Here is a 26,911-nt window from a genome sequence, read left to right as displayed (position 1 = left end):
CTCCAAAGTAAATGATGCTACATACCTGAACACCTCTTAGCTGAATGTAGTCAAATATAAACCATGCCAAGCAGTGACACATGAAAAATACCATTATATCCCATTTAAACACGTGATGAACTGCCCATCCAATAACTAGACTGGCCACAAAGCACTCTGAGATTGGCTCACAAATTATTGTAGCAGGCAACATATTAATTCGCAGCTTAGCCCACCTAGAAAAGACAAACAAATCACTTCTGACTGTGTTATTTCTTATCTCCTCCCTCCCCATCCCAGATGAGACATAACAGTCTTTTCTCACAATGTGAGCTTGATTTCATCTGATTTCATCTGATTTCAAAGATACTGCAAAGATCATTTAAAGGGTACTAAGAAGAGGGTTTTGTCGTAGTTCTAATTTTTGTTTGTTTGGTTGGGTTTTTTAAAAATACTTAAATCAGTCATGCTTCTGTGTAAAGCCAGTACATCTCTCCCAACACTAAACAGCACCATGCATCAAGCTGTGCATCAGAACTTCAGCATTCTGGACATTAAATCGAATTAACCCAGAAAATGAACACCCTCTCTATCAGGTTATCCCCCATCAGAAGCAGGTGTCAGGAGTGGGTAGGGGAACGAACCGAAGATTAAAATTTTACCTGATCATTCTGGACTGAAACTGAGAAATAGAATATGAACCAGAGTTCTGCATTGCAACTTGTGTGGCCATTGCAAACTTCCATCCCCTGCAAAACACATTTATTATTAAAAAAAAATTATTGCAAATAAGAGGTACAAAACTCAATTATAGAACAAATACCTAAGAATTTTATTAGGCTTGGAGTTTCTTTAGCATATAGGCCATATTATTGCAATGGGTATAAGCAAAAATTAAGTGTATTTTATCAAGCTTCTTAATTGAAAAAGAGCGTTTGATCTTGAATAGTACTGAGATACAGTTCTCAAACTTTTTTCTAAAGGAACTGACAATCATATAACTTAATTATTTCTAAAACACTATACTGTAAGAAAAACGCCATGTCTAAGCATGTTTGCTGTAGACATGTGAAGCTGACTTGAATGTCTATACTTACACTATGTGCTATGTGTTTAAAAACAAAGTAAAACATGTAAACCACATTTAAAAATCAACAAGATTATTTCAGTCATCTCACCGGTCAGCTATAGCTTTGGCCATAAAGTAATCTTCAGCGATATATTGTGCAAAAGCTATCAGTCCTCCAGCTTGGTCCAAGACATCTTTCCTCATCAAGCATGACATTCCTGTTACACACTTAAAGCCAGTTAAATTGGCTGAAATATATGACCTTGGATGTGAAGTTCCAAAATACACCTGCCAAATGAAGAAAAGGCTTTTAAAACTCTGCATGTATTTATGCCAACTACTACACACTGACAATTTCTTCTTCAAAAGTGTTTGGAGGAAAAAATTACTAGAGATGGCTAATTGTGACAGTGTATTATCACTCTAAGAATGATTCACAGATTGCATTGGGTTGGGAGGGACCCTCTAAGGTTGTCTTACCCAAAGCCCCTGCAGTGAGCAGAGACACCTCCAACTACATCAGGCTGGCCTTGAATGTCTGATCTTGAATGTCTCCAGGGACAGGACCTCAACCGCACCTCTGCACAACCCGTTCCAGCATTTTATCATTCTCATTGTGAAGAGATTCCTCCTTATGTCCAACTTAAATCTACCCTGCTCAAGTGTAAAACCATTGCCCCTCCTCCTGTCTCTACAAGCCCTTCTAAATAGTCCTTCCCCAGCCTTCCTGTATGTTCCTTTCAGATGCTGAAATGTAGCTGTAGAGTCTCCCTGGAACCTTCCCTCCAGGCTGAACAGCCCCAATTCTTTCAGATTGTCTCACAAGAGAGGTGCACCAGCGCTCTGATCACCTTGGTGGCCCACGATGTTATTGATGTGTTTTTACATAATCTATAAGCAAGTTTCAAGTCCACATAGTAAACTACTGTATTTCATTCAGTATTTAATTTCTAACTTATTGAGATTGTTCTCAGGGAATACATATTAAAAACCCATTAGGTAACTTGCTACTCAGTATTAATATACTTGGCAATCACTGACAGACATGCTGTCTCCTTCCTCTTGTAAAGATTAACTGCATCACTGCATACAAGCTCTTAGAACCTTACTATGTGGTTGTATAGAAACAGAGGAATTGTTTACTTAATGTACTTGCAAACAGAAGTAGCAGAGGAAAAAAAGAAAAAACAGATTGTGAGCTAGTCCTTTTACAAAATTTAGTAACTTAAAACTAGAAGTACCCTATACACAGACAGTGTGAATGAGTGTTAGTGCCTCTCACTACTATTATTTCTACAGATGGCCCTCACACTGATCTTACCAATACAGCCTTTTCAAGACAAGGCATGCTCATCTTGCAGTATATACCAGGCCTGGAAGTAAATAACTTCTTCCAGGAATATAGAAGCAGGAGCTGTAATTCTTGCTATTCCAGCATGCTCCAGTGCTAAGAGGTTTACGCTATAGCTCCTTGCTCTTCTCCTGTAAGAGGAAATTCAGACTTTGCCACCATGCAATGGAGTTCCGAATTCCACCGCATTTTCATCTCTCCCATTTCTGCCTTTGACACACATTAGATAACCTTGGGGCTGAAATGCCTTATACCCACCCATTTAGAATTAGGTAGTTAAAGTGATGTGCCTTGAGACAAGGAACAAACAAGAAAATGCAACCTTTTCTTGCTACAAAAAAAAAAAAACAACTTACTGAGAAAGAAGAGAGGGGAGAATAGGACAGATTAAGTGATACAAAAACGCTGGATAGCAATCAACTGTTAACGTTCTTTTCCAAAACAAGCACTAGGAGACATGAAATAGCACTAGAGAAGAACAAGGGTCAGAGTGAACAAGGTGATGGTTCCTGTAAGAGCAGATCTACAGAACTTCCTGGTAAACACAGTTAATAGATGTTCAAAACCTACATGGACTGAAAAAAAAGAGTGGAAAAGTTCATGTTTTTTCATGTTCAGTAATTTCTTACTGAAATGCTAATACACTGAGGGTTAGTAAACATAGTGGTCTACCTCCTGCTCAGGAAGCATCTCAGCTGAAAACTGCAGAAGGCAGAAACAGTACTACAGGAAACCAAGACATAAGCCATGCTTCTGTTCTAACTTCCTCAAAGGCTCTGCTTATGACCCTGGTAGAAATCAGATACTGCAGAAGCTAGACTTTGCTCTGACTTGTCATGGCCATTTCTGTTTCTTTTCAGGCATCAAAAGCAGACTTAATGACCCTTTCCAACTTAGCACTGGAGATTTTTTGAGTTTAAATACATTTTAAAATAAAACCTATTATTTTCACTGTGTAATCTTTGTTTATATTGTAAAATTCAAGATTTGAATCCATGTTCAGAGCACCAGAGTAGAATTTTACAGCATTTAAAAGTTATCCCAGGTAGTTTGAAGTGTGACTGCAGCTGAAAACAAACATTTCTTCACTCAAGAAGTTTAAGAGGCACAAGCTCTTGCAACAGCAACAAAAAGCCAACATTGCACTCACCTGTTCAAGAGTAGCAGCAAAGCCCTGTCTGTCTGCAACATAGGGAAGCCCATGGACCAAGCCTACTTTTTCAGTCATTTGATTGGCCATATCTGTCAATGTGTCTGGTGTTACTAAGGGACAAATGAAAGGGGGATGAAAAAAAAAAAAAATCAAGTAATTGAGCAATTCTGTCATTAGCAGACTACTGTAGAGGCACTAATTCTCACTCAGTTACCAGTATCAAGAGCACATGCACATCATTGCACAGTATTTTGCAGGAAGAAAGTTTCAGTGAAATAACGATAATGATTAGCATCATTATGATGATCGACACATGGAAACAGTTTAAACAGTGGCAGCCTTTTTAAATGGGATTCTCATATTTAATTTGGGAGTAAGCATTTTTATTGATTCTCCCTCCCCAATTTTTACCTTTCATTTCTACTTGCATTCTCAGTTAATCTCCCACAAATGCTTGCCTATAGGGAATAAGAGCAATGTAACAGTGAGCACACGACAGCACACACTCACCTCTGATGCCACTATCACAAATCCATATGAGATCGTATTTGGCAACTTCATAGCCAGGCATTAAGTTGTTAATCTTGGGGTTGATGCCAACCTTCTTGCCACCTAAAAAATACAAACATCAAATAAACGATGTACAAGGATTTGTTGGGGTTTTTCTATAATTCAGACTCAACACCCAAAATACTTAGATATACAAAATGAAGAATAGCAAATGTTTACCCATGGATTCCTAGAGCCCACTTTCATGGAAAGGATTAAGTATTCCTTTTTTTCTGCAATTCAGATCTCACTATAGTTGCACAGTGAATTGGAAAGGAAAAAAAAAGTAGCCAGTTTGAGGAAGCCTTTTGATACCTTTAGATAAGGAAGGTTTTTGAAGCCTTTTGTTACCTTTTGATAAGGCAACAAGGCTAAGGAATTTGAAAAGGCAGTAGAACTACATATTTTATTACTACATTCAGTAAGATAAATATCCTCTGCCTCTTATTTCTTAATATTATTGATATGACCATTACACTCTACAGTAATTTTGGCAGAAAAATAAAGTAGAGCTGAATAAAGTGAGACAAACTCTTTTGCTTCCAACTGACAGACATGTTCCAGATTGTTTCACATCAGAGGAAAAAAAAAATTGCTACTACCAAGTTCTAATATCCCTTCCCTATTCTTAGTTCAAATGTAAAGTGAAGAAAGAGCCCTGCAGTCTAAGCTGATGAAAAAGGATTTTTGCAGCCACGACTCCCAAGTCATTTCCTGTCCATTTAGTTCAGTGCAAAGACAGGATTTCAGTTGCTGTTTCAGTTTTGGAAGCAAAAAGGTAGCAGGGATTGCATAAATCATTCTTCCTAGAGGTTTTTTTTGACTGATGGCACAGATTGACTACAGACTTATTTCTTTACTCCACACTGATGAGTAAGCTACAAAAACAAACATGGGCTCAACAAAACTACATGTTGGGGTATTTTTTGGTGGTTGAGTGGTCGGTTTTGTTTTTGTTTTGGTTGGTTGGGATTTTTACATACTGTAAAATGTTTTTAGATCTTCAACTCTATATACAAATAAGAATCCCACCTTTGAGTTGCACTACTTACCTATGAACAGTCTAGCATCAACATTTGGGTATTTGCCAAGGAGCTTTTTGCACACATCAATAGCTGGATCATCATGATCTTGTACACAGAGCAGTACTTCATACTAGTAAAAACAAAGATGTATACACACACACTTAATCTCAATATGGTCTAAGGAATAAAGTTTAATCATGTACTAAACCAAACAAAGAACACTATTATAGAAATAAAAATAACACCAAAGGGGTTGTTTTACAGCTAAATAAGGCTATTTTAAAGTACAAGTACAACAAAGTACTTGTAGAAAAAGAGCCAAGCCTGTATACCAATAAACACTTTTACACTGAACATTAGTTTTCCTGTTATATGAACAGTTTCAATTAGTTATAAAGCAGAACATCCTATTGCACACAGTAGAATTTTTATTTCCACTTCTATTTTTGCTCACATAATGAATCTCAAATTCAGACAAACTGAAACTCAAATTCAATGAAATTACAATACACAAAACATCACTGCACACCTCTGAACTACACCTTCCTTTCCTTTGTAGATGCATGTGTAGAGCAGAGTTGGAAGACAACCCACCGAGACCAGTACATGTACACTTGAATAGTACAATAAAGCTAAGCTCAGGAACAAGCATATGCAATCTCTGTGTCTTTTCCTCATCAATAATGATTTATAAAAAGTAAAAACCAACAAGAAGCACAGGAAAACTGAAGCTGTTTCAGCAATCAAGCTACATGCCTGTTACAGTGTAAGGAAATAGCATTTTAAGAATCACTCAACATTCTGAGACAGCTTTGCAAGCTTTGATGGAGGCATTTTCTGTTTCTGCATGAACAGCAAATTACTTGAATATTTCACTTGATATAATCTTCCTCTCTCCTTGTTAAAATTACTGAAATATTACAAGTTACTAAAGCTCCAATCCAAAGACTAAAATTCAGAAAATGTGATCTCCTGATCAAGATACCCAGAAGCAAATTTTACAGTCTTGGACCTCATTTGATATAGCAGTTATAAATAGGAATTCCAACTAATCAAACCAGTTCTTATTCCCCCCTTATACTATTCTACCACCTCACTGAACTTTATTTTCAGCAAACTACTCAAGCAAAAAGTAATCCAGCTTCAAAAGCTGCCTGTGGACTCAGTGATGACAATCTCCCATGTCCTTGTCAGTAAGAAATATTACACACAACAGAAGGCACTGAGTTAAATAAATACATCATTTCAAGAAAAAGTTTTACTGTTAAACACAAAAAATGGCAAGAATTCTAACTGCATTTAGGATTTTGTGGAAACATAAATCATTCATCACTTACTGGGCGCTGCTAAGACTTGATTTAGCACTATAAACTATCAGACAAACGAAGGAGCAAGCAGTACCTGATTTTTGTCATTTTACCAGCACAGAAAATGGAATTTTAAGAGTAAAAAGTCCTGTCTCATTAAGCAGACAGGCCCTTCCACCACAACAGAACAGTCCTCATAGCATGAACACCATAAAACTACCAACTGAAGAAATTAGTTCTTTATTGCTTACCCAAATAAATATGCAAAACAAAAACTATTTTTCATAGAATCAGTCAGGGTTGGAAGGGACCGCAAGGATCATCCAGTTCCAACCCCCCTGCCATGGGCAGGGACACCTCACACTACATCAGGCTGGCCAGAGCCTCATCCAGCCTGGCCTTAAACACCTCCAGGGATGGGGCCTCAACCACCTCCCTGGACAACCCATTCCAGCCTCTCACCACTCTCGTGGTGAAGAACTTCTTCCTCACGTCCAGCCTGAATCTCCCCACTTCCAGCTTTATTCCATTCCCCCTAGTCCTATCACTACCTGATAGCCTAAAAAGTCCCTCCCCAGCTTTCCTGTAGGCCCCCTTCAGATACTGGAAGGCCACAATAAGGTCACCTTGGAGCCTTCTCTTCTCCAGACTGAACAGCCCCAACTCTCTCAGTCTGTCCTCATAGGAGAGGTGCTCCAGCCCTCTGATCATCCTCATGGCCCTAGTAACCAAGCAACTAATCTTGAATCCACAGGTGCAATAACACTCATAACCATATTCTCCAGAAAATTCAACCACAAATAATAAAAACCTTTGATGTTCCAACATTTGAAAACAGAAAAAGTCACATGAATGGTCACTGTATGCAGAAAATCAAAGGTAGAAACTACAAAATGTATGAGTAAAGCAGAGGGAATACAAAGAGGTTTACAATTAAGTTCATTTGGACATAATAGGAATAAAATGTCTTCTATGAAAAATGGAGGATATGCACATTAGGTAAGAACTGCAGAAACTGCATAACTGACTTCGATGCAAAATGGACTTATTCCACATGTTGTGTGTCACAGAGGAGCACCAGAGAATCAGCAACACTGCAGGTAGAACTCAGCTTCACTGGAACAAGTTAACAATTATTCTTTCTTCCTATTTCCCTGGACAGCTGACCTTTGAATACCAGGCAATACTATTCTCATTTTTGTGGTGCAATGAAGCAGTTTTGTACAGAACTACAGAACCATTCCTGGACAGCAGAGTTTTAAAACGGTTTGGGGATCTTGCTTGTACTGTACAATTCGTGCCCCAGTAATAACTCTGCTGTCACTCTCCTTGGACAAAATCTAACTGTCACTATTGTTATCTGAAATTCAGGTGTGTGGAGCAGCAGTATTTTAAGATTGCCATTCATGTGTGTAAGTTATCAGAAGGGTCAAGATATTCTCTCATAAAGCAAGATTCAGCAAAACTGCTTTCCTGAATTCTCAAACAATTTGTATTCATAGTCAAAATGTTTCAGCTGTATAATGTCTGGATGTGTATTACAGTCATCAATAGCTTCAGATATTGTTACAGTACCTTTGCCATGTTTTCAGTATTTGCACACAGAGCATACCTCACATATGCTTTAAACTTATCTTGGCCACACTTAATCTTTATTGCACTTTTGTTGAATCAAAAGGATTCAAATGGTCAGGCCTGAAGCTTTTCAAAAGGCCCCAAGCTTCACTATAGAAAAACTTTCCAAATTGCAGTAACTTCCAAGTAGTAGAGTTTTTTTGTTTGTTTTACCCTGCCTACCTTTGGTGTAAACTTCAAGATTTTATTCAGAATACACAGAAGAAACTCACTGTACAGCTTACACATACCTCTGACCTTTTACAGTTGACACATCATTTAGAAGCAGTTACAGGAAGAATTGAGAGGAAAGTCATTACTAAAAGTAAATTACAAGTTTAAGAATTGAGGAGATATGCAGTAGAAAATATAGTTCCTTTTCAATCCAGAGGAACATACATAGGAGTGAATGAAGCAGTAAACCCTTCCAGATTTGCTCTTTAAGATGTAAGCTCCTCAGATCAAGGACAGTGTCTGACATGCTCATCACCTGTATTACAAACTGTTCCAGCAGCAAGTGTAAGCTTTGAGAAACAACTTGTTTCACAACACTTCTAAGTCACTTGGGACTATCCTAACTACCAATATCTGGTGAAGTACACCACTGCATCACTGAGCAACTCTTTGTTAGATGAGCCCTCAGTAAGAACCACTGAGGGCTCATAGAAAGTTTCAAGCTATCAAGTGTTCTCTTTTAGAGAACCTGCCACAGAGAAACAATTAACTGGGGAGAGGTCTGCCCTCTCTTTTTACAGATTGAAAGGTTTCATAGTAATATAAACACAACATGGAATAATGTTTAAATACATCTTAGTGAAATGTAGAGTATGTTTTGTCCCTAAGCCTTGGTCATATTTCTTTCTGGACAGCTTTTTAAAAAGTATTAAGTTATTTGGGACATGTAAACTGTGTAATACGTGTTTGCTGTGAAAGGAAGAACAATCTAAGACATAACCAAGCTGCACAGTTCTAGCCCAAGCTCCTGGTATGACTTTTGGAGGCACGGGAGGTTAAAAAAAAAAAGACACTTAACAGTATACATACTTTTGGATAATCCAGCTCAAAGAAGGTTTCTAAGTTGTTGATCAGGTTAGGATCCACACCTTTTAAGGGCTTTAGAAGTGACACACCAGGAAGCTTGCTATATGGCTGTTTGTCTGTAGCTTTCTTATTGAGGTGGAGGCGTCTGTAAGGAGAAATAACATACACCACCACATAAAGAAGATATGCTAGAAAATGCTATTCAAAATACAGTAGAATTAAGAAAGCCTGGGAGTTCAAGCTGCTGCAAAAAAAGATAGTTTTGACAGTATAAACAACAGTTATTTTTATAATCTGGCAGTTAATGTGTCAGAAACAGTGCCTAAAATACCCGTAGCATTTTAAGTAGGTTAAATACAACCTTATTCAAGTTTAGATATTGCAGATTAATGCATTTTGCACAAGAAAAGCCTCACTTTTCTCATATTGCACAAGAGACAAGGATTTTTATGCCTTACTTCATGGCATTAAAACTCAGTATTATAACTCAATAAACAGAAAAACCATTTAAGAGTAAAGGGGGGGGGGAGGGGAGGAGAAGCTCAGGCACTTTTCCCTGCATTAAGTTTTGGAAAATTCAGAGCAAGCTGAAAGCACAGGGTAAGGATTTGATCCTACTGATCAATTAATTAACAAACAATCCAAGAAAACAATAAGGATCACTCAAATTCAGCATAAAAATCCTGGAAAGTGGACATCATCCTGGGTCAGAAGCAGATACATGAATGCACAATTCCACGCAGTCACTCATTTCAACACTGAATGCACAAAGTAAATTGATGATCATGTCATAACTCACTAGCATGACTATTTCTACACTCTTGTGAATGAATGCAAAATTAAATTCTGAAAGTTTTATGGGCTAGTATACAATCACATTTGCATCAAGTAAAGATAAAACAAGAAAAGTAACGAGAAAAGGCATTTGCTGAAACAAAATTTGCAAACTAGAGTACATACTGCGTGCTGTAGTTATCAAACGTGCATAGGGGTCAAAATAATTTTTTGCAGCAGGTACCTAATTGTATTGATTTTCAACTTAAAGAGTTTCACATTTTAGTGTGAAAAAAGGAAAAGCAAAACCAAAAACAAACCCAAAAAACATGAATAAAGTTGCTTCATGGAGTGCTTCATCTTAATTAAATGACAAAAACAAACAATAAAAGCACCCACAAAACAAAAGTCAGGTTCCTAGGAGATGTGCACCTGAAGAGTGTGCCTGATCACCCCACTAGGGACCTACTCACTAGAATTCTCTTTCAGGTGGGTTTGCAGCTAGACACCAGGGGCATAATGATGTTACAAAGAATAATCAACGGGCTCACTAAAAAGAAGACAGAAGGTTCTCCCACTGTTATTCAGCCCAGGACTGGCACTGCAGAAGTAAACTGAAATAGTCTTTCTGAGCAATCAGCAGCCAAGGGATAGTCAGACCAAAGTAAGAAAAGAAATAATTCAGACAGCTATCACAGATAAAAGACTTCCTTGCATATTATCACAAACATAAAAGCAAACAGAGGCTTTAGTGCCTATAAGAAGGGAGAGTCTCAAGAATGCATTTTTCACCAGGAAGACAAAAGGCAGAAATACAAAAATAGGCTTCCATTTAAAACAGACTGTAGCAATCCACATAGCTTTGTACAGAGGCAAAAGCTTTGATGGATGGGAAGTTAAAGAAGGAAGTGGCAGAGTAAATGGAAAAAATGTGAGGAGAGAAAAGAAGACAGACACAAGGCAGGACAGTGATAAAGTATAAGCATCAAGTGATAAAGCTGCAGGATTTTGCAAGGCCTCATATTACAAACCATGCTTGACAAAAGCAAGCAGGCAACCTAATTACACAAGGAAAAGCCTCCACATGGCATGAGAGAGGGAAACCTTGGAAAACATACAAATGATACAGCATTATCGGAATATATTCACCTACAAAACACACGCACTAAGACTTTGCAGAGTTTGGCTCAGTACAGTAAAACTTGCTCTAGCTCTAACATGCTAACTTAATAAATAATTCAGTTCATGTTCTCATTGAAACACCACACACAAAAGCGGTAGACTGCCATCCTGAAAGCACTCAGGTACTGTGACGCTAAGGTAAAGCAATTTCCATGTCAGTAATTGCCATGTTGCATTAGACTCTCTACACCAAAAGGCAAGTTAACTGTAAAAAGTATCATTTCACAATGAGAACTATTTGTGAAGTGGCATAGCCTGAAGAGTTAAGAAGTTACAATTGACAGCTTACTATCAACAGAGAAACAGACCAACCATTATGAAAAACAAACAAACAAACAAAAAAACCCTCAACTCCACAACCAAGTTACAGTATTCAGACTAAGGCCTCTCTAAGATGAAGTTACTGGTTTTGAACATTAACTTGTGCTTATAGTGGTTCAGTTCTCTCAAGACAGATGTGATCACAATGGCCTTTATTGCCACGAGGCAAGTTCAAAATTACAAAGGATAGCAATCCCTTCAAAGTTTGCAGCATGTATAGAATGTTATCTTCTGCACTGAAATTGGCACAAAGCAGTCAACCACACTAACTATACAGATGTATGTTTAATGTTGCTCTACACTACGGAACATAAACCAACTTTGACCACTGAACAGATGTGAGCCAAGCACTATTTAAAGGCACTTTCAGGTTCTCTGTGTGGAAGACCAGTAGCTAGGTTACCTATAAGCACTTTTGCACGCAGGTATGTTAAATGGATCAGCCTGTAATCTCTAGGCGTGAAATTCCTTCTGAGCAGTCTGATACTGGCATCCGTAGGTGGTGAAAGAAAAAACAAACAGCAGAATGCATAATACTGTCAGGAGCTATAGTTCAATCATGTAAGAGACATCTGCAAAACCTTCTCAAAGCTGGTTCACTAACACAACAATAATTAACCCAGAGAAGCAACTGTGATCCAGATTTCCTTCAGTAGAGGGGAAAAAATGCATTTCCAAGACAAAATTCAGACTGTGGGTTATCACTGCCCAGTACACATGATAAGTTCTTGCTAACCTGTATCAAATCAAGCAACAAAAAAAATTTAAAGGCTCAGCCTACACTTTCTGTCCCCACATCATTAACCGAAAGAGAGTGTTCTAGGAAAAAGGAAACCAGACTTTTGGGTCTTTCAGCACAGATAGTAACAGGTCTTTTAAAAGAAGATGAAGAAACCCAAACACTCCTTAATCACTCATTTCAACCTCCCCTCCACAGCTACTTTAAGGAATTATTGTATTAGGAGGAGGTAAGCAATTCTTGGCCAGAAATTTAAATATTGCAAGATACATATAACAAGGAGGATGCACTGAAGACATTCCTTGCAGCTTATGGCTGCACACTGAGATAAGCTTTTTTCCTGCTTCTACTCTGAATTTATACACTTCCCTCTTCCTCAGTTCCTTTTCACGCTAGTGAGCTGAGCTAACTCACATAGGTGTTTGTGCAGTGTTGGTCTACTATGGAGTAACAAACAGAAAACCTCAGCTTTAACACAAAAAATAAAATGTAAGATTTTCCTGCCTCTTTTGGCAACAGAAAGGTAAAAAGGGATGAGCTCTTTCTTACTTTTTATACATATGTTCAAATGTTTCCAAAAAGTAGGTACCTTTATCCACAGGAAAAGAATGACATTTGCTACAGCTACACTGTACCAGTCAGTCTATTAAAGACAAGTGAAAGCAAGACTGAAGGAGTTAAAGTATTACAGATAACCCCTAAATTCATGAAAAGGTTAAGAACACCCTTGCTTCACAAAGACTACTATTAGCCCAATTTAAAATCCTACCAAATAAATAAAGACAATTCCACCTAAGAAGGCACGGACAACCAAGCTACTGCTCAGCACTCCTTTCCTCCTTTCTCATCTTTCTGGGAAGTGCTGTGCTTCTCAGGGGTGCTGACATTTGTCTGATCCCACAGTGACCTTGTGGAGATACTTAAACAACCACATAACTATCACCTCATATGTAGTGTTAGAATTCTGTCAGTTTAAGTTAGCAGATGTGACAAGATGATCATGCAGTTTCATTGGCAGCAAGGATGCTCCAGTATTCCTTCTCCTCTGTGTTGCTGTGTTGTGTGATCAGTCTGGTGAGAGACACATTAGTATCGATGCCTGTACAATCCTGCTTCAACTCACTCAAAGCTTAATTCATCTTTCTTCCTTCCACTTCAAGTTATCTTCTGCCAAATTAAGAGTTAGGGTATCTTAGGAAAGGCTGCAAGAAGAGCATGTTCAAGAAGGTGGCTGTGAATGTGCTGCTAAGATCACAGGAAGAGCAGAGGAACAGGGTGTCCTTCCTTCTCAAGCTTCCTGAGAGCTGAGCTGCCAATGGATAAGCAGAATAAACCAAATCACCCTGGAGTCAAAAGAAGACCACTGTCAGCACAAAAGCAGCGTAAGGGGCACAATACCTTCCTTTACAAAAGTACACAAGGATTAGGGTCAGGCATCTGAAAACTCTTCTACAACTAACACTGCATCAGTTTGCCTTTACACCATTCACTCCTGACAGCTGGACTCAATGATCTTTGAGGTCTTTTCCAACCAGACCAATTCTATGATAGCTTTCTCCCTGCCCTTATTTGCCTGACATAAACAGCTAACTAGAATTAATTACTAGAAGATGACAGTGCCCATGTCCACAAGTGACTAGATAAAACTTGAGGCATGCCACCTTTCTAACTCTCTTGGATGAAAGGAAAACAGATCACCCCAAAGAAGTGTGCTGGTGCCAGTTCAGGACACCATTGCTTGGCTGCTCGCCTGGGTCAACCCGTTATACCAGCCAGAGTATTCTCAGGCAAGCAGCCTTTCTCCACTTCTCACTTAGCTGGCTGCACCCAATTCAACAGCCACACTGGACAAATAACAAGTCAATCCACTCAACTAATCCAATAGTCTCACAAGTGTCAGAGCCAGCAACAGGGAGGAGCAGAAATGGACAGCTGGGGATGGGTGAAAAGAACTACAAGGAAACCCTACTGTCATTTTTAATAAGACAGCAATTATAATTAAAAACAATTAACATGACACTTGGCCTTGATAAAATTCCCAGATCTAGAGGGAACTGTCAGAAAGGGGGAAACAGTGGGTAAGATTCAGCTGCCATTTTTTTAGTACAGACTTCTTGTGGCTGAGAAACAATCATAGATTTGTGCATGCTTGCAAAAAACCTGGAAACAAAAAAAATGTAATTGTACTGTTTGCTTACTAGTTTATGTTGAAAAGCATGCTGCAATTGGTCAGTGCTTCATCACTTGCCAGCTGAAGGTAGAAGGTAGGTCAAATATTGAATTCCCTTTCAATGTGTACTTTCTCTTGTACTATACATACCCCACAGACACACACACACACAAAAAAGAACCTTAGGATGCAATGCAATAAAATCACAATGGGTAGGGGAGGAAGGGGAATTGTTAAAAGCAAAATAATTTTTAAAACCCAACCTTTAAACAAACACCAACATAGCAAGAGTCAAAGCTTTTGAACCAAGAACAAAAGTAGTATTCAAATAGAACCAAGTGAGAAAGAACACAGATTGTGATAAATTTTTCAGAAGGTAAGTGTTCTCAAAACCCAAACATCAATTTTCTCTCCCAGTTCAGGGAAGTAGTAGGTTTATCAATGGCTAATCATAAAGACAAAACAGAATCATACAATACTGAACAGTAGAAATCCTAGTGCTATTTGACATTTGGAATACACAGGTGAAATTCTTTATGAAGCGTATTCCAAATGTTACCACAAAAGCCATGTTCAGTAGATGCAATCCATAACTTGGTATAGCCAAGGGAGAACATTTGACTTTTAAGTAGATAAAAAAAGACTTCAGGAAGAAGAAAGAACAAACACTACAAATCTCAATTTATAACCAGCAAACACTTTTTTTTTTTAATTTAGAAATTCCTCTCCTAATCCCCTTCCCTGCCCCCACACCTGCATGATAAATAAAAGAAGCAAACCAGCTCCCGCACAACAGATTGTAGTTAAACCTGAAGTAATGGGAACCCTTTTACTGCTCAAATCCTAGATACATTTACAATTCAGCAAGATGAAATAAAATGTGCTTAACAAAAACACAGCAAGTTTCCAGCCACACAGTCATTACTGGATCATAGTAAGCATTAAAATGAACACACAGTTTTTCCCTTATAGTCTGTCTGCAGGCTGCCATCAAAATGGCAATTCATTCCGTGTTTCTGCTTTCCCACACCCTCAGCCTACTGGCGACTATAAAGCAGTCACCGCCACAAGATAAATTGGATCAGCCTGCTGATCAAACAGAGATCTATCCCACAGAAAAAGCTAGCTTGCTGGTCTGAGTCACCATGTAGCCACATGCTCGCTGAAGGCAGATTAGAACGGCAGAAATGTTTAGAAAGGTATAGGGGTAGAAGGGGATTTGGATTATCCCTTTGAACACCAAATCTTGCGCCACTGAGGCACAGAAATATAAATGCTTTTTGATACAGACTCCTTGTAATGTTAGGCAGCCTCAGAGAGCTACAGCCAATATGATGTCTTTTACTTATGAAAAGCATCTTCAGTGGATGGCAGAAACTCTGGGCCAGATAAACCAGCCACAGTAAAGAGTTCTTAGTACAGGACTAACTACTTAATGTTAAATACGGAATCTTTTAAAACAAAACTTTAGAACATTTGTACTATGAGATTATTCAATTTGGGATTTTGATTTTGCAAATCTGTAGGATTAAGATAACTCGGCCCTATTCATTTCACAAGGCACGGGTTTAAATGACAACATCACTTGCTAAACATTAAATAATGTGCTTCCTACAGACCCCAAGTTGCTCCCTACTGTTCCCTTTGTGCCAAAGATCTCTGCCACCCATCAACATTTTCCAGCTCTTTCTCCCCCAAAAAAAAAAAAACCCAGTAACAAAATTGTGTGAATGATCAAACAGAAACTACACTAACAAATCAAAGCAGATACCATACCAAGATTTTTTTCTTAATTTTCAGTGAATATCAGGCCATTTTTTGTTTAACTAAGTCAGCTGCAAGTGTTTCCAGAGTACAAAACAGCACACCATTGAAGCAGGGCCCTTAATTCAAACAACAATTCACACAGTACCAGTTGGGGTAACAAAAAAGCTGCAAAACCTGATTGGACTACTCATTGTCAGCAAAACAGTGTCACCACCCTTGTGCTGCAAATGTCTTGGAGAGTTTGAGTAAGTCTCCTATCAGGAACATAAGAAACTGAAGAAAGCAATCTAAAAAAAAAAGAAAAAAAACACACAAAAAAAAACCCACTTTGAAAGAAAATGTTAAAATAACCCTCAACACCATATTTGACAGTATTTCAGAAGGGTTTTTTTTTTTTAACGTTTCTGACAGATACAAAAGCAGAAAAACTAACTGGGTAAATTTCACCTCTCTTCTCCCTTAAAACAAAAAAAACACCAAGCCTACAATACCCAGTTCACAGACCCTCCAAAAAAATCCCACCCCTCAAAACTACACATCTACAGAAAACAATCTGCTTGGAAATGCTGTGATGAAACCTGTATCATCTCCCTTAAAAATGGTTAAAAGGAAGCATGAAGGAGTATCTCATTAGTACTTAAAAAAAAAATTAACAGGTACTATCTCCTGTTGTGCAATCACTAGAGAAGGCAGAGGGACATAGAGCAAAAAATCCCACAGATTTCTGCAGCCTGAAAATCCTGTATACTGTCACTAGTCCATCAGAGATCTGCAAGAATGAAGGAAGAATTTCTCTCCCTCTTGTTACTCCTGTTAATAACATCAAATTGCCCAAAATATAGGTCTTGTAAAGGATAGAAGTCTGAAGTTTTCTACTTCTTTTTAACCCAGAGTCGTACTTTAGCAAGGCTTGCAAGAAAAATGCATGTTGATTTAAGCTAAAAAACTGTTTCAAGTCTAAAGTGCTTAGGATATCTCCTCAATAACACCTCAGTGCATTGTCCAAAGTCTGATTTTCCACAGCCTGAGTATTCCATTCAAGGTGTGCATGACTAGAGAAATTTATTCTGCTTCATAATGAAGTGTAGCACACTATTCATTATAAAATCAAAGCATCAGTCACCTGGCAAGTCACTACTATAAAGGTATACTGAACCAAGACTTCAAGATAACTATTTAACAAAAACAAGGCAGGTGCAAATAAGGTAAAAATTAATGTTTAACTTCATTTACAGATTCCTCCTTATTGACTGTACCACTGACAAAGCTGAGATGAGCCCTCCTGAGGGGAAAACAAACAAAAGTAGTCTTTGGTTTACAAAGAGGTGGTTCTGAAGAGCAGGACAGTAATTAAGAGTGGTCTAAACTCGACCAAACCAACTCTCAGCACAAATTGGGAAAGACACATTTATTAGTTATCCCACTGCTTTACTAAAAGAAAGCTTGGGCCACTAGAAACACCTACCAACACAGTTGGAATATGGTCCTGATCTTTCACTTAATACAATACTTTGCTTTAGCTTTCTATCTGTCTACACTTGTGAATTTTTACCTTACTTGTCCAAAGATAAAATTTCCCTTATATATGCTACAACTTCATTAATTTGACTCAAGATGTGAATTCACCCAGGCGAACCATGAGAAGGTACAGTCTAGCCTAGGTCCTCACCAACTATTACTAAAAGCATCATATTACGGAAAAATGCAAAATAATTCACCTTGCAAGCAAAATTAAAAGCTTTTTTTGATCTACACCAAAACGCCCCACAATAGTCTTCAGTAAAATGCAAAACCTATACTAAGTATGTAAAAACCACAGAACCTCATTTTGGCTAAAATAAAATGTAAAAATCCCAGTGATCTCTGACACCACTATTTCACATTACATACTTCCCATGGAGTGATGGACAGATACTGAAAGTTGCTCTAGTAAACCAGTGGAACTAGATACATACTTAGCATACCACAGAGGAGTTCTGACATAAAATTTCACAAATTAACGTTTAAAAAAAATCACATATCATCTACCACTATACTCACCAACCTTAATTCAAAGTTATGCCTTTATAGAAACACACTTTCTTGTAAAGTTTCTTTAAACTTCTCTGAAATAGTCTCACCTTGACAAAAGTGACAAAGATAATATTCTTCCTCATTCCACTGTTTAATCTCTTCCACTCTAGCTGACATAAGGCTGAATGCTTTTTTTGCTCTCCAAGACCAACACAAACTCTGCTAACCCACTCCATTTCATTTCCATCTTACATGATAAGCCTTACAGCCTATCTTCTCCTTCCACACAAAGCACTCAACCAGGTGTGGCTTGTTTTTAAAGCCTACTTGTCACATTTACTGCACCACCTTCCCTTCTCTCAACATAAGCATGCTATTCAGTCTGCCACAAGTTGTCTCCTTTAAATCTACACTTGACAAACCTTAATCTAAGCTTTGGTTCCTTGCATTCTGTTAAATCATTTGTGTTCAGAGCCACTACTACAACACCATCACCTCCAAGTTTATAGTCTGTGTCTTATCCTCCTAACTCACACTATTAAAAAATTGGTCTTCCCTAAATTCTCCAGCATTATGGGGTTTCTCCCAAATTATGACTCTCAGATCTGATTCTGCATTGTTTTGCTTTCCCTGACTATTGATCTTGTAATACAGTAATTCAACCACACTCAATAAATAACTCAAAAATTAACTCCTCCTTTCCCCAGATCTTTCTTCCCCTAAGGATTGCCTAAATTTAAGTTTTGTGATCACAGTTTGAGGTAAATTTCAACTTCTTTAAAATAAGCAACATTCTCCAGGCTTAACAGTCTTAGCTCTCAGTCCCTCCCTGTAAGCCAGATGCTGCAGTCCCATCATCATCTGACTGCTGTTTACAGTCAAACTGGCAGCCACAAACACTCCCAGGTCCTTCTCTACCAAACTGCTTTCTAGCCAGTCAGCCTGCAGCCTGTGCTCATCAGCCACTTCTTCAGTTCTGTATCATCAGCAAACCTGCTAATACCCCTCCCCCCCCCCCCCCCCCCCAGGTCATTAGTGAAGGTGTCAAACACTATTGGCCCCAGCACTGAGCCCTGATGATTTTGTGCATCTCAAACTTCAGTGGTTTCCAATTTTTATCACATGCTATCCTATCTATTGTACTGCCCATACAGAAAACTGTGAGAAAATGGTGTTCAGCTTTAAGCAGGGGGCTGGAACCTTAACAGGTATTTCCAGCCTGAAACACTCTGATTTCCTTCAAAGAGTGAAAGACTCCCACATCTGCCTCCAAGTTGTAAGCTAAGTTTCAGCCACTTGTGTGATCCCATACCCTGCCATATTCCTGTATTCCTCCTCAAGAACTATACTTGATTTATCTTTGCATTGCTTGCTGTCCTTCAGGTTTGACTCTGCTACAATGCTGTCATTCACTCCCCGAGTAAAAGCAACTCAAGTTCTGTGGATGTAACTTTTGTAGCAAGGAACTTAAGGTTTCTGTATAGAGTTCATTCTCAATGCACAAATTATTGGAGACAAGGTTACTGAAAGAGCAGGAATATGAAATGTTACCCAGGATCAAAAAGATAACTTTCCAGCTTTTCATGCCTCTCCAGTGCCCCAGTTTGTATTCAAACATTCAAGCCATTCTTTTGCTTTTACCCTCTTCAATTTTGCAGAGATTGCTAATACAGAGCACAAGATCTGTGATCTTGCATATGTAGAACAGCGAATGGAGCAAAGTCACCAAAATTTTACAGCAAGTTTTATCATCAGCTACCTAACTGGGAAAACTATTTACCCAAGGGTATTAACCTGCACAGAAAATTTCACTCTAAATGGTTCAAGTTCAGTAAAGATTCAACTAAGGAATGAAGACAAACTGAAGAATGGATGCAGGATTCTGCATGTGCTGTCCACATCTCCCAACCGCTTCCTGGAGAAGCTCCTACAGTGCAACTACAGTTCAAAATCAAGCAGAAAATTGAGATTATCAACAAGAGGGAGGGGCAACTCTAATCTCAGAAACAAGTATTTGCATTATCTCTATTGAAGTCTACCAAAAACGTTCACTTAGAACTGTTAACACTTGTTAGTAACAGACGAGCTCTCTAAAGATTGCCTTTAAACTAGACCTACTTTACATCCCTAACTGGCTCCTAACTGTGACAAAAGTGCCTCTGAAGTGCTTCTACAAACCAAAGAAAATGCAACCCTAGGATGACAATGCTAGTAACTACTACTGCTCTTAACAGCTACTTCAGCCAATCTCTTGCCAGACACAGAGTGTAAAAGATAACCCCACCACCAAGCAAAAACATCAAAAGGAGATGATAGAAGACAGAACAGGGTAAGCCTGGACATAAATCAGGAACTGAGCAGCAAGAGAGTGACAAGCATAAAAACAGCATGGCAAGACAGTCAAGTAGGGTCAAGAGAAATAGAACTGTTATTTTCTTAAGAATGAAAGATCACAATTACTATACAGAAACAGATTAACCAAAAGATCAAAATGACTTCACAAAAAGAAGTTAAACATTGGCTATGTGGGGGTTTGCAACCCATGTTTGGAAAGCTCTTCACCACTGCAGAAGTGCTTCACGAAACTTGAGTTTATGTATCTGCACAAACCAAATTTTCTCCCTGTGTGCATACGTATTACACTGAGTTTTTTAAGTACTTTTTGTTACCTTCAGGTGTTTTAGTTACTTTTCTGCAAGTGTCTAGGAATAAAGAAGTCATTTTACCCCTGTACTCAGGATTGGTGAGATCGCACCTGAAGTATTGTGTCCAGTTTTGGGCACAGCAGCGTAAGAAAGACTTTGAGATGCTGGAGTGGGTACAGAGAATGGCAATGAAACTGGTAAGGGGGTTGGAGACCAGGTCTTATGAGGAGAGGCTGAGGGAGCTGGGATTGTTTTTGTCCTGAAGAAGGAGGTTGAGAGGATAACTTACTGCTCTGTACAGCTATCTGAAAGGAAGTTGTACTGAGGTCAGTGTTGTCCTCTTCTCCAACTAATGACAGGACAAGAGGCAATGGCCTCAAGCCACACAAGGGTAAGTTTAAGTTGGATTTCAGGAAGAATTTCTTCACTGAAAAAATCCTGAGGCACAGGAACAGGCTGTCCGAGGAAGGGGTGAAGCTACCATCCCTGGAGGTGTTTTGTTTGTTTGTTTGTTTGTTTGTTTTTAAAAAAAAAAAAAAAAAAAAAAAAAAAAAAAAAAAAAAAAAGGGGGCAGATGTGGCACTTTAGGCCATGGTCTAGTGGTCACAGAGGTGTTGGGTAGAAGGTTAGACTTGATGATTTTAGAGGTCTATGATTTTATTCTGTAATGTTATCTCTTCATTGACTACTGTAACTTATAGACAAATTATTTCAAAAAGCTATGAGATAACCAAACACTGAACACAATTTCAAGAGTTGAATTTTGTGGACCAGGCAAATAAAGGAGCAAGATAATAACATTTTAAGAGGCTTACCAAGTATTTTCTAGGAAGTCTGTGGCAAAAACAATGCAGAGTGCAAACCACCAAAGATTGAATTTGACTCCCTTAACTCAAAAGCCATTCTACTGGCCCCTCTCAGTGCAGAACAACTTTACTTGGAGTTCAGTAATAACAATTAACAAGAAAAATGTGAAACCCTTTCATTCAATTTTAGAGTAAATTTTGAAGACGTAGAAGCAAAACCAAGGTCAGATTGAATATGCTTAAATAAGACATCATCTAGGTTACGCAGGTTTTGCTTGACAGCTTTACCTTCAAGAGACACACCATGTTCGGAAAGCTCCTGTCTTTATTAAACTAGAACCATCTATTTTGAAATACAGGTCAAACAGCAAATCCACTGCCACAGATCTTGCTAGCCAGTGATTCAGAATTACAAGATCTGTTAGAATGCCACAGACATCAAGAAAACAGCTTTAGTTTAGAAGGGACAGGGGAGGTTTTGGTTGTGGTTTTTTTTGCAGTTGTTACTTTAGTTTTTTATTTGTCTGGTTTTGTTGGTCGGCTTTTCTACCTTTTCCCTGATTTTACAAGGCCTCTGTTCCACTCTTTGAATGTTCTTAGAGTGGAAGTTTGTAAGAATAATTAAATAACTGTTTTCGTAGACTGCTAAAATATTAAAATTTACTCCTCAATTTCCTGAACACTTAGCCAATACTATAAATCTTTTCTCTTTATTAGTACATCATACACACAGTCTTCCACTTCAAATATAGGTACACATTTGGGTTTAGTGTTGGATGTTTATTTTAGTTTTCCATATAACTAGACAACTTCAGAAGTTTCAGAGTCAGTGTATCAAACAATCTCCAACACTGAACTCTTCCTACTGGCTCAGCTGGTGGCTCAAGAGCAACTGAAGAGCCAGTATGCAAGCAAGGAAGGGTCTTGGTCAAGTTCATAAGATGGGTATAAAGGATAGCAACTCAAAAAAGTCCAGTATCACAGCCTTCCTATGCAGAGTAGTATATGCAGCCTGCACTTTTGTATCGATACTAGCTATAAATATTCGGTCTGTGTTTATTGAATTTACTCCACTGACTCTTTTAGAGAGCACAAAACCAAGACCCATTTCATAACCACCTACATTAGACAATTTGTAAAGATCTGATGTGTGGCTATTTGCATTTCACTGCTTCAGCCCTGCTATACTAAAGGAGTATGAAATCAAGCCATTCTACTGTACTTACAATTCAAAACCATTCAAAGTAGGGAAGGACAACAGGAGAAAGAGGTGGCAAGAACAAGATTTTGCCAATGCAGCACAGGAAATACATTTTTCCTCAACTGAAACCTTGAAGAGCACCTTAGATATCCAAAATCTACATCTTTTAGAGCAATTACAGCTTAGAAATCAACACAGTGGAAATGCTGTCATGACCATAACTTTGACGATCATTGATAGCACTTCCAAGACATGAAAAAAGCTTACTTCCTCAAATAATCCCATTTATCTACTGAATTCACACATTCTAATTATTTTGCTAAATCAAACATCTCAAATATCGCTGGGGGACCACAAGAGGAGGACTGAGAAGGCCACAACAGCTTTGCTCACGTTTCAACATTATCTTAGTACTCTAGTGGCACAGATCAGACTTTCATCTCACCAGTTGCCATTGCTACAAGCAACACAGATCAAGGAAAAACAGCCACCACTCTGACTTTTTAAAAAGTGTTTAAATTTACTTAAAAGAAATAATAAAAGAAGGTTAAACCAACAATATTGTCCATAAAGAGAAAAGAGAAAGACTTCCTGTACCAGGTACATTGTAAGTAATTTTCAGCATATGACAAGCATCTCATCATTCTACTCTAATCTTCCTGCTGACATCAAAAGGAGTTTCTGCCTGTAAGACCCCTTCATACCCCAGTGGTCTAGCAAGGCTGAGCGTGCTGTGCCCACTCTCCAAGACAAAACATTCTCTATGACTTATGGGGCACTAGTGACAGTGTCCAGCCAGAGTTTTCAGGCATCAAATAATCACCATCTATCTGGGGTCCCTTCCCAGTAAACGCACTCCCATCAAAGCACACAAAACTGACTGCCACCTCCTGCTAATTCCCTTCACAGGGATATCTCACATGCAGGACCAGGTCATTCCTCATCATGCCTTTCCACCACAAAACTCCACAGCCCTCCTACCCTGCAAAGAGCAGTGTTTTCCAGTGGCACAGACTCCAAACTCAGAGCAGTGCTTTCTCCATCCATCAGCTATATCCCACTACCATCCCACCACCCCATGGTAGCACAGGTTGCCCACAAGTCACAACCCCTTCAGGGGTATGTATGTATACTTCCTCCACCATGGTTTACTTGCAGCCCACAGTCCACTTTTGGAGTGCCCTTGATGCAATGGGCAGCCTCCACAGGAGGCAGAGCTTCTGAAAGTGTAGCTCTTGCAGCATGGACTGCCCAACGACATCCCCTGTCTCTGTTTTCTCCTCTGTTCTCTCCTCTCCTCTCCTGTCTCTTAGTGTATCTTGTCCTTTTTCCTCCTGTTTATCCTCTCACATGTCTCTCCCTGTGTCTTCATTTGTGTTCCCTGCTCCTCACAGCTGCCACTCTTTCTTAAAGATTTATGAGTAGCAGCACCATATGGTGCTCTATGATCCCACTGTATCAACGTTCATCAGATCAGGTGAGGGTTTAGCATCAGGTTTAAACCTGTGAGGAATCAACAGTGCCCAGGCATCCTTGCAGCTCCTTACTACTGAAATCCTGCCATTTGTGCCCAAGACAACCACACATAATTTCTGCACTTTAGATACTATATTTACACAGACAATTAACCTCTTTTGTAAAAACTATTAGCACTTAAGTGATTTCACATACCAAAAAAAAACCCCAAAAAACCAAAAAACAACCAACAAGGTAACCATTACAGAGGGTAGCAGGAGTAAATCTCTAGCATTCACAAATTCAAGAGGACCTGTGCCTTCAACAGGGGCTGGGGTTTATTCCAGATACCTATCAGATGCACATTCCACAGCAAGAAAGGAGAATAGATGTGCACAAAGCAAAAAGAACTCAGATATTTTCTAATCCCTGTAGCAATGCAACAGTGGCCTTTTATTTAAGGCAGCAAAAACATGGACTTCTACAGAAAGAGAGGTGCATTCTTAAACCTTGCCTCACATACCCACAATTACTTTGCCAAGCTCAAGCAGGAATCTGCTTTGTTTGTCAGACACCATAATGGAAACACTCCTCACAAACTCTTTTCCCTTTGGTTACCAAGAAGGATCTGGATTCATCATATATACTCGTTTTTGCAAGTACCATGGTTATTCTGATGTACACTCATTGCACAGTCAAAAAGCACGCATTTTATAGCTGCCGTGCACGTTGGTCACCCACTGTCGGTCCAAAAGCCTCGCTTTACAGGTGCACCAGCAGACAGCAAAACCCAAGCCTTCCTCAGCAGAGCTGAAGGCAAAGAAGTAAATATCACGGACTAAAAGCAGACGGCATAGATCTACAAAGAATGGCTTTTCGTGAAGGCGGATGGCAAGCTACCAGCTGTGCCCCCACACCAGCCCACCGGACCCAAGGGAGCGCGTCAGGCCTCAGCCTAGGGGCCGCAAGTGGGTCCCTACGGCCCCGCGACAAAAGCCAGGCAGGTGGCTCCCCGTGCCTGACACTCGGGGTTACGAGCAGGGGAGAAGCGCTGCCGCCAGTCCGCGGGAAAGGCGGTGCGGTGCCCGGGGACGAGACCCGCAGCCCCGCTCCTCAGCGCGATGGCGGGCGGGTGGAGGGGGACGGGGAACAACGCCGGCGCTACAAACACACACACACACCCCTGCCGCCCGCCGCGGCCCGCGCTTACGTGTATATGATGGACATGAAGTGCATAAGCCACAGCACAACGAAGAGGATGAGCCCGAAGATGGCGAGCCCCTCCAGGGCCAGAGCCAGCACAGCCATCCCCGGGGCGCGTAGGCCTGGCAGAAGCCGGCGACGGATAAGGGGCGAAGTGAGGGAGGGTCGCTGGGCGGCCTGCCGGTGTGCGGACCAACAACTGCTGCGGGCAGGCTCTCGAGTTGCCTGCTGTGGCTGCTGCTGTGGAGGTGTCGGCTGCTGCGGCGACTGCTGCTGCTGCTGCTGCTGCTGCTGCTGCTGCTGCTGCTGCTGCTGCGGCTTCTCCTGGTGCTGCAGCGGCGGCTGCTCCTACCCCGGCCCAGCAGCCTCCCCGCCAGCAGCGACTCTCACACTGACTAGCTGCCGACCGCAGCCCGGCCTGGCCTACCCTGCTACTGTCCGCCCCCCGCCTTTCTGACAGGCGCAGGCTCCGCCCGCTCCCCTCTGGCGGCTGGCCCCGAAGAGGCGGGGAGGCAGTCACGGGGTGGCGGTGACGGCAGGCAAGGGCGGGCGCCTCAATCTGTTACCGCGCCTCTCTTGCCCTGGGCGCAGGGATGGATTCGGCCTGGCGACTTGTGCCGTCGTCGCTTGCGTGATCTTAGGGGAGTCGCCCTCGGGCTGGCGGGACCGAGGTGTGGGGCCAGGAGCAGTGGAGGTGGCTGCGGCAGCGACAGGCACGGCGGCCAGGCAGGGTGCGGCGCCGCCCGGCCCAGCAATAGCCGCCGAGGAGGGGTGCAGGCCCGGCCGCTCCTTGTCCTCAAACTTCGCTGGTGGCTTTGAAAAGCGCTGCCAGCCCCGCAAATGCCTCGTAGCCGCAACCGAGTGACGGTAGCCCTTCAGGCAGAGAAACAGGGCTTTGTGGCAGGCCGCCGTTACCGAGCTGATGTGGCACAGATGGGCTGACAGAGCGGCACAGCTTTTATTATTGCTTGTATTGTTTTTGATTTGTTGTTGGATTCGGGGATGTGAAAGCTTTGTACCCGGTGATCTTGAATGCTTTATGGGAGGACTGCTATTTCCAGCGCAGGTGTGCACCTCTAAGTCAGTCACTTGGTGCTGCCCGTCCCTGAGTCAGGCCAGCCACCGGGAGGACTGGGGCAATGCCAGCAGTCACGCTGCGGCTACCGTCGAACGGACCGGGCAGTGACTGAGCAACCTGGTGCCTGCCAACCTTGGCAGCTGAACCCAGGACAAGTGCCCGGTAAATGGAAGAGTGTTGCTCCTTACTAATCATCTAAGCCATCGAGTCTTCCCTTTGTTTCGTTACAGTATTGATGGCAATTCCTGTTCCTGTCATGTTGCCTCCCATTTTGAGGGGTTTCAGCTTTTAGAGTTTAGCGTTTGGGGTTCTGAGATTATAGAAACATCAATTTACCTCTCCTCTTGATTGTGTAATGGGCAAACACGCATTGCGTTAACTGTTTTAAATTTAACTCCATTAATCTGCGATACGCTGCAGAAAGAAACATTTACTAGAGTGCTAGTGCCTGCATGCTGAGCTTGCCAGA

The 26,911-nt window shown here is 40.5% G+C and overlaps 1 protein-coding gene across 1 annotated transcript in view; it reads right to left on the bottom strand.

Annotated features, from left to right (window-relative positions):
- The window catches only part of UGCG (UDP-glucose ceramide glucosyltransferase), a 28,052-nt gene extending 2,583 nt beyond the window's left edge, over positions 1-25,469 (bottom strand). Inside the window, exons 1-8 of the mRNA XM_054397888.1 lie at positions 25,372-25,469; positions 9,092-9,233; positions 5,154-5,256; positions 4,063-4,164; positions 3,550-3,662; positions 1,158-1,336; positions 642-728; positions 26-215 (exon numbers count right to left, since the gene is read on the bottom strand). Of these exons, the coding sequence (XP_054253863.1) occupies positions 26-215; positions 642-728; positions 1,158-1,336; positions 3,550-3,662; positions 4,063-4,164; positions 5,154-5,256; positions 9,092-9,233; positions 25,372-25,469 (1,014 nt within the window). The remainder of the gene's footprint in view (positions 1-25; positions 216-641; positions 729-1,157; positions 1,337-3,549; positions 3,663-4,062; positions 4,165-5,153; positions 5,257-9,091; positions 9,234-25,371) is intronic.
- Positions 25,470-26,911: the final 1,442 nt, after the last annotated feature.

This window comes from Indicator indicator, chromosome Z (genome assembly GCF_027791375.1).
Source record: "Indicator indicator isolate 239-I01 chromosome Z, UM_Iind_1.1, whole genome shotgun sequence".
Lineage (NCBI taxonomy): Eukaryota > Metazoa > Chordata > Aves > Piciformes > Indicatoridae > Indicator > Indicator indicator.
This window is presented reverse-complemented; position numbering and strand designations above follow the sequence as displayed.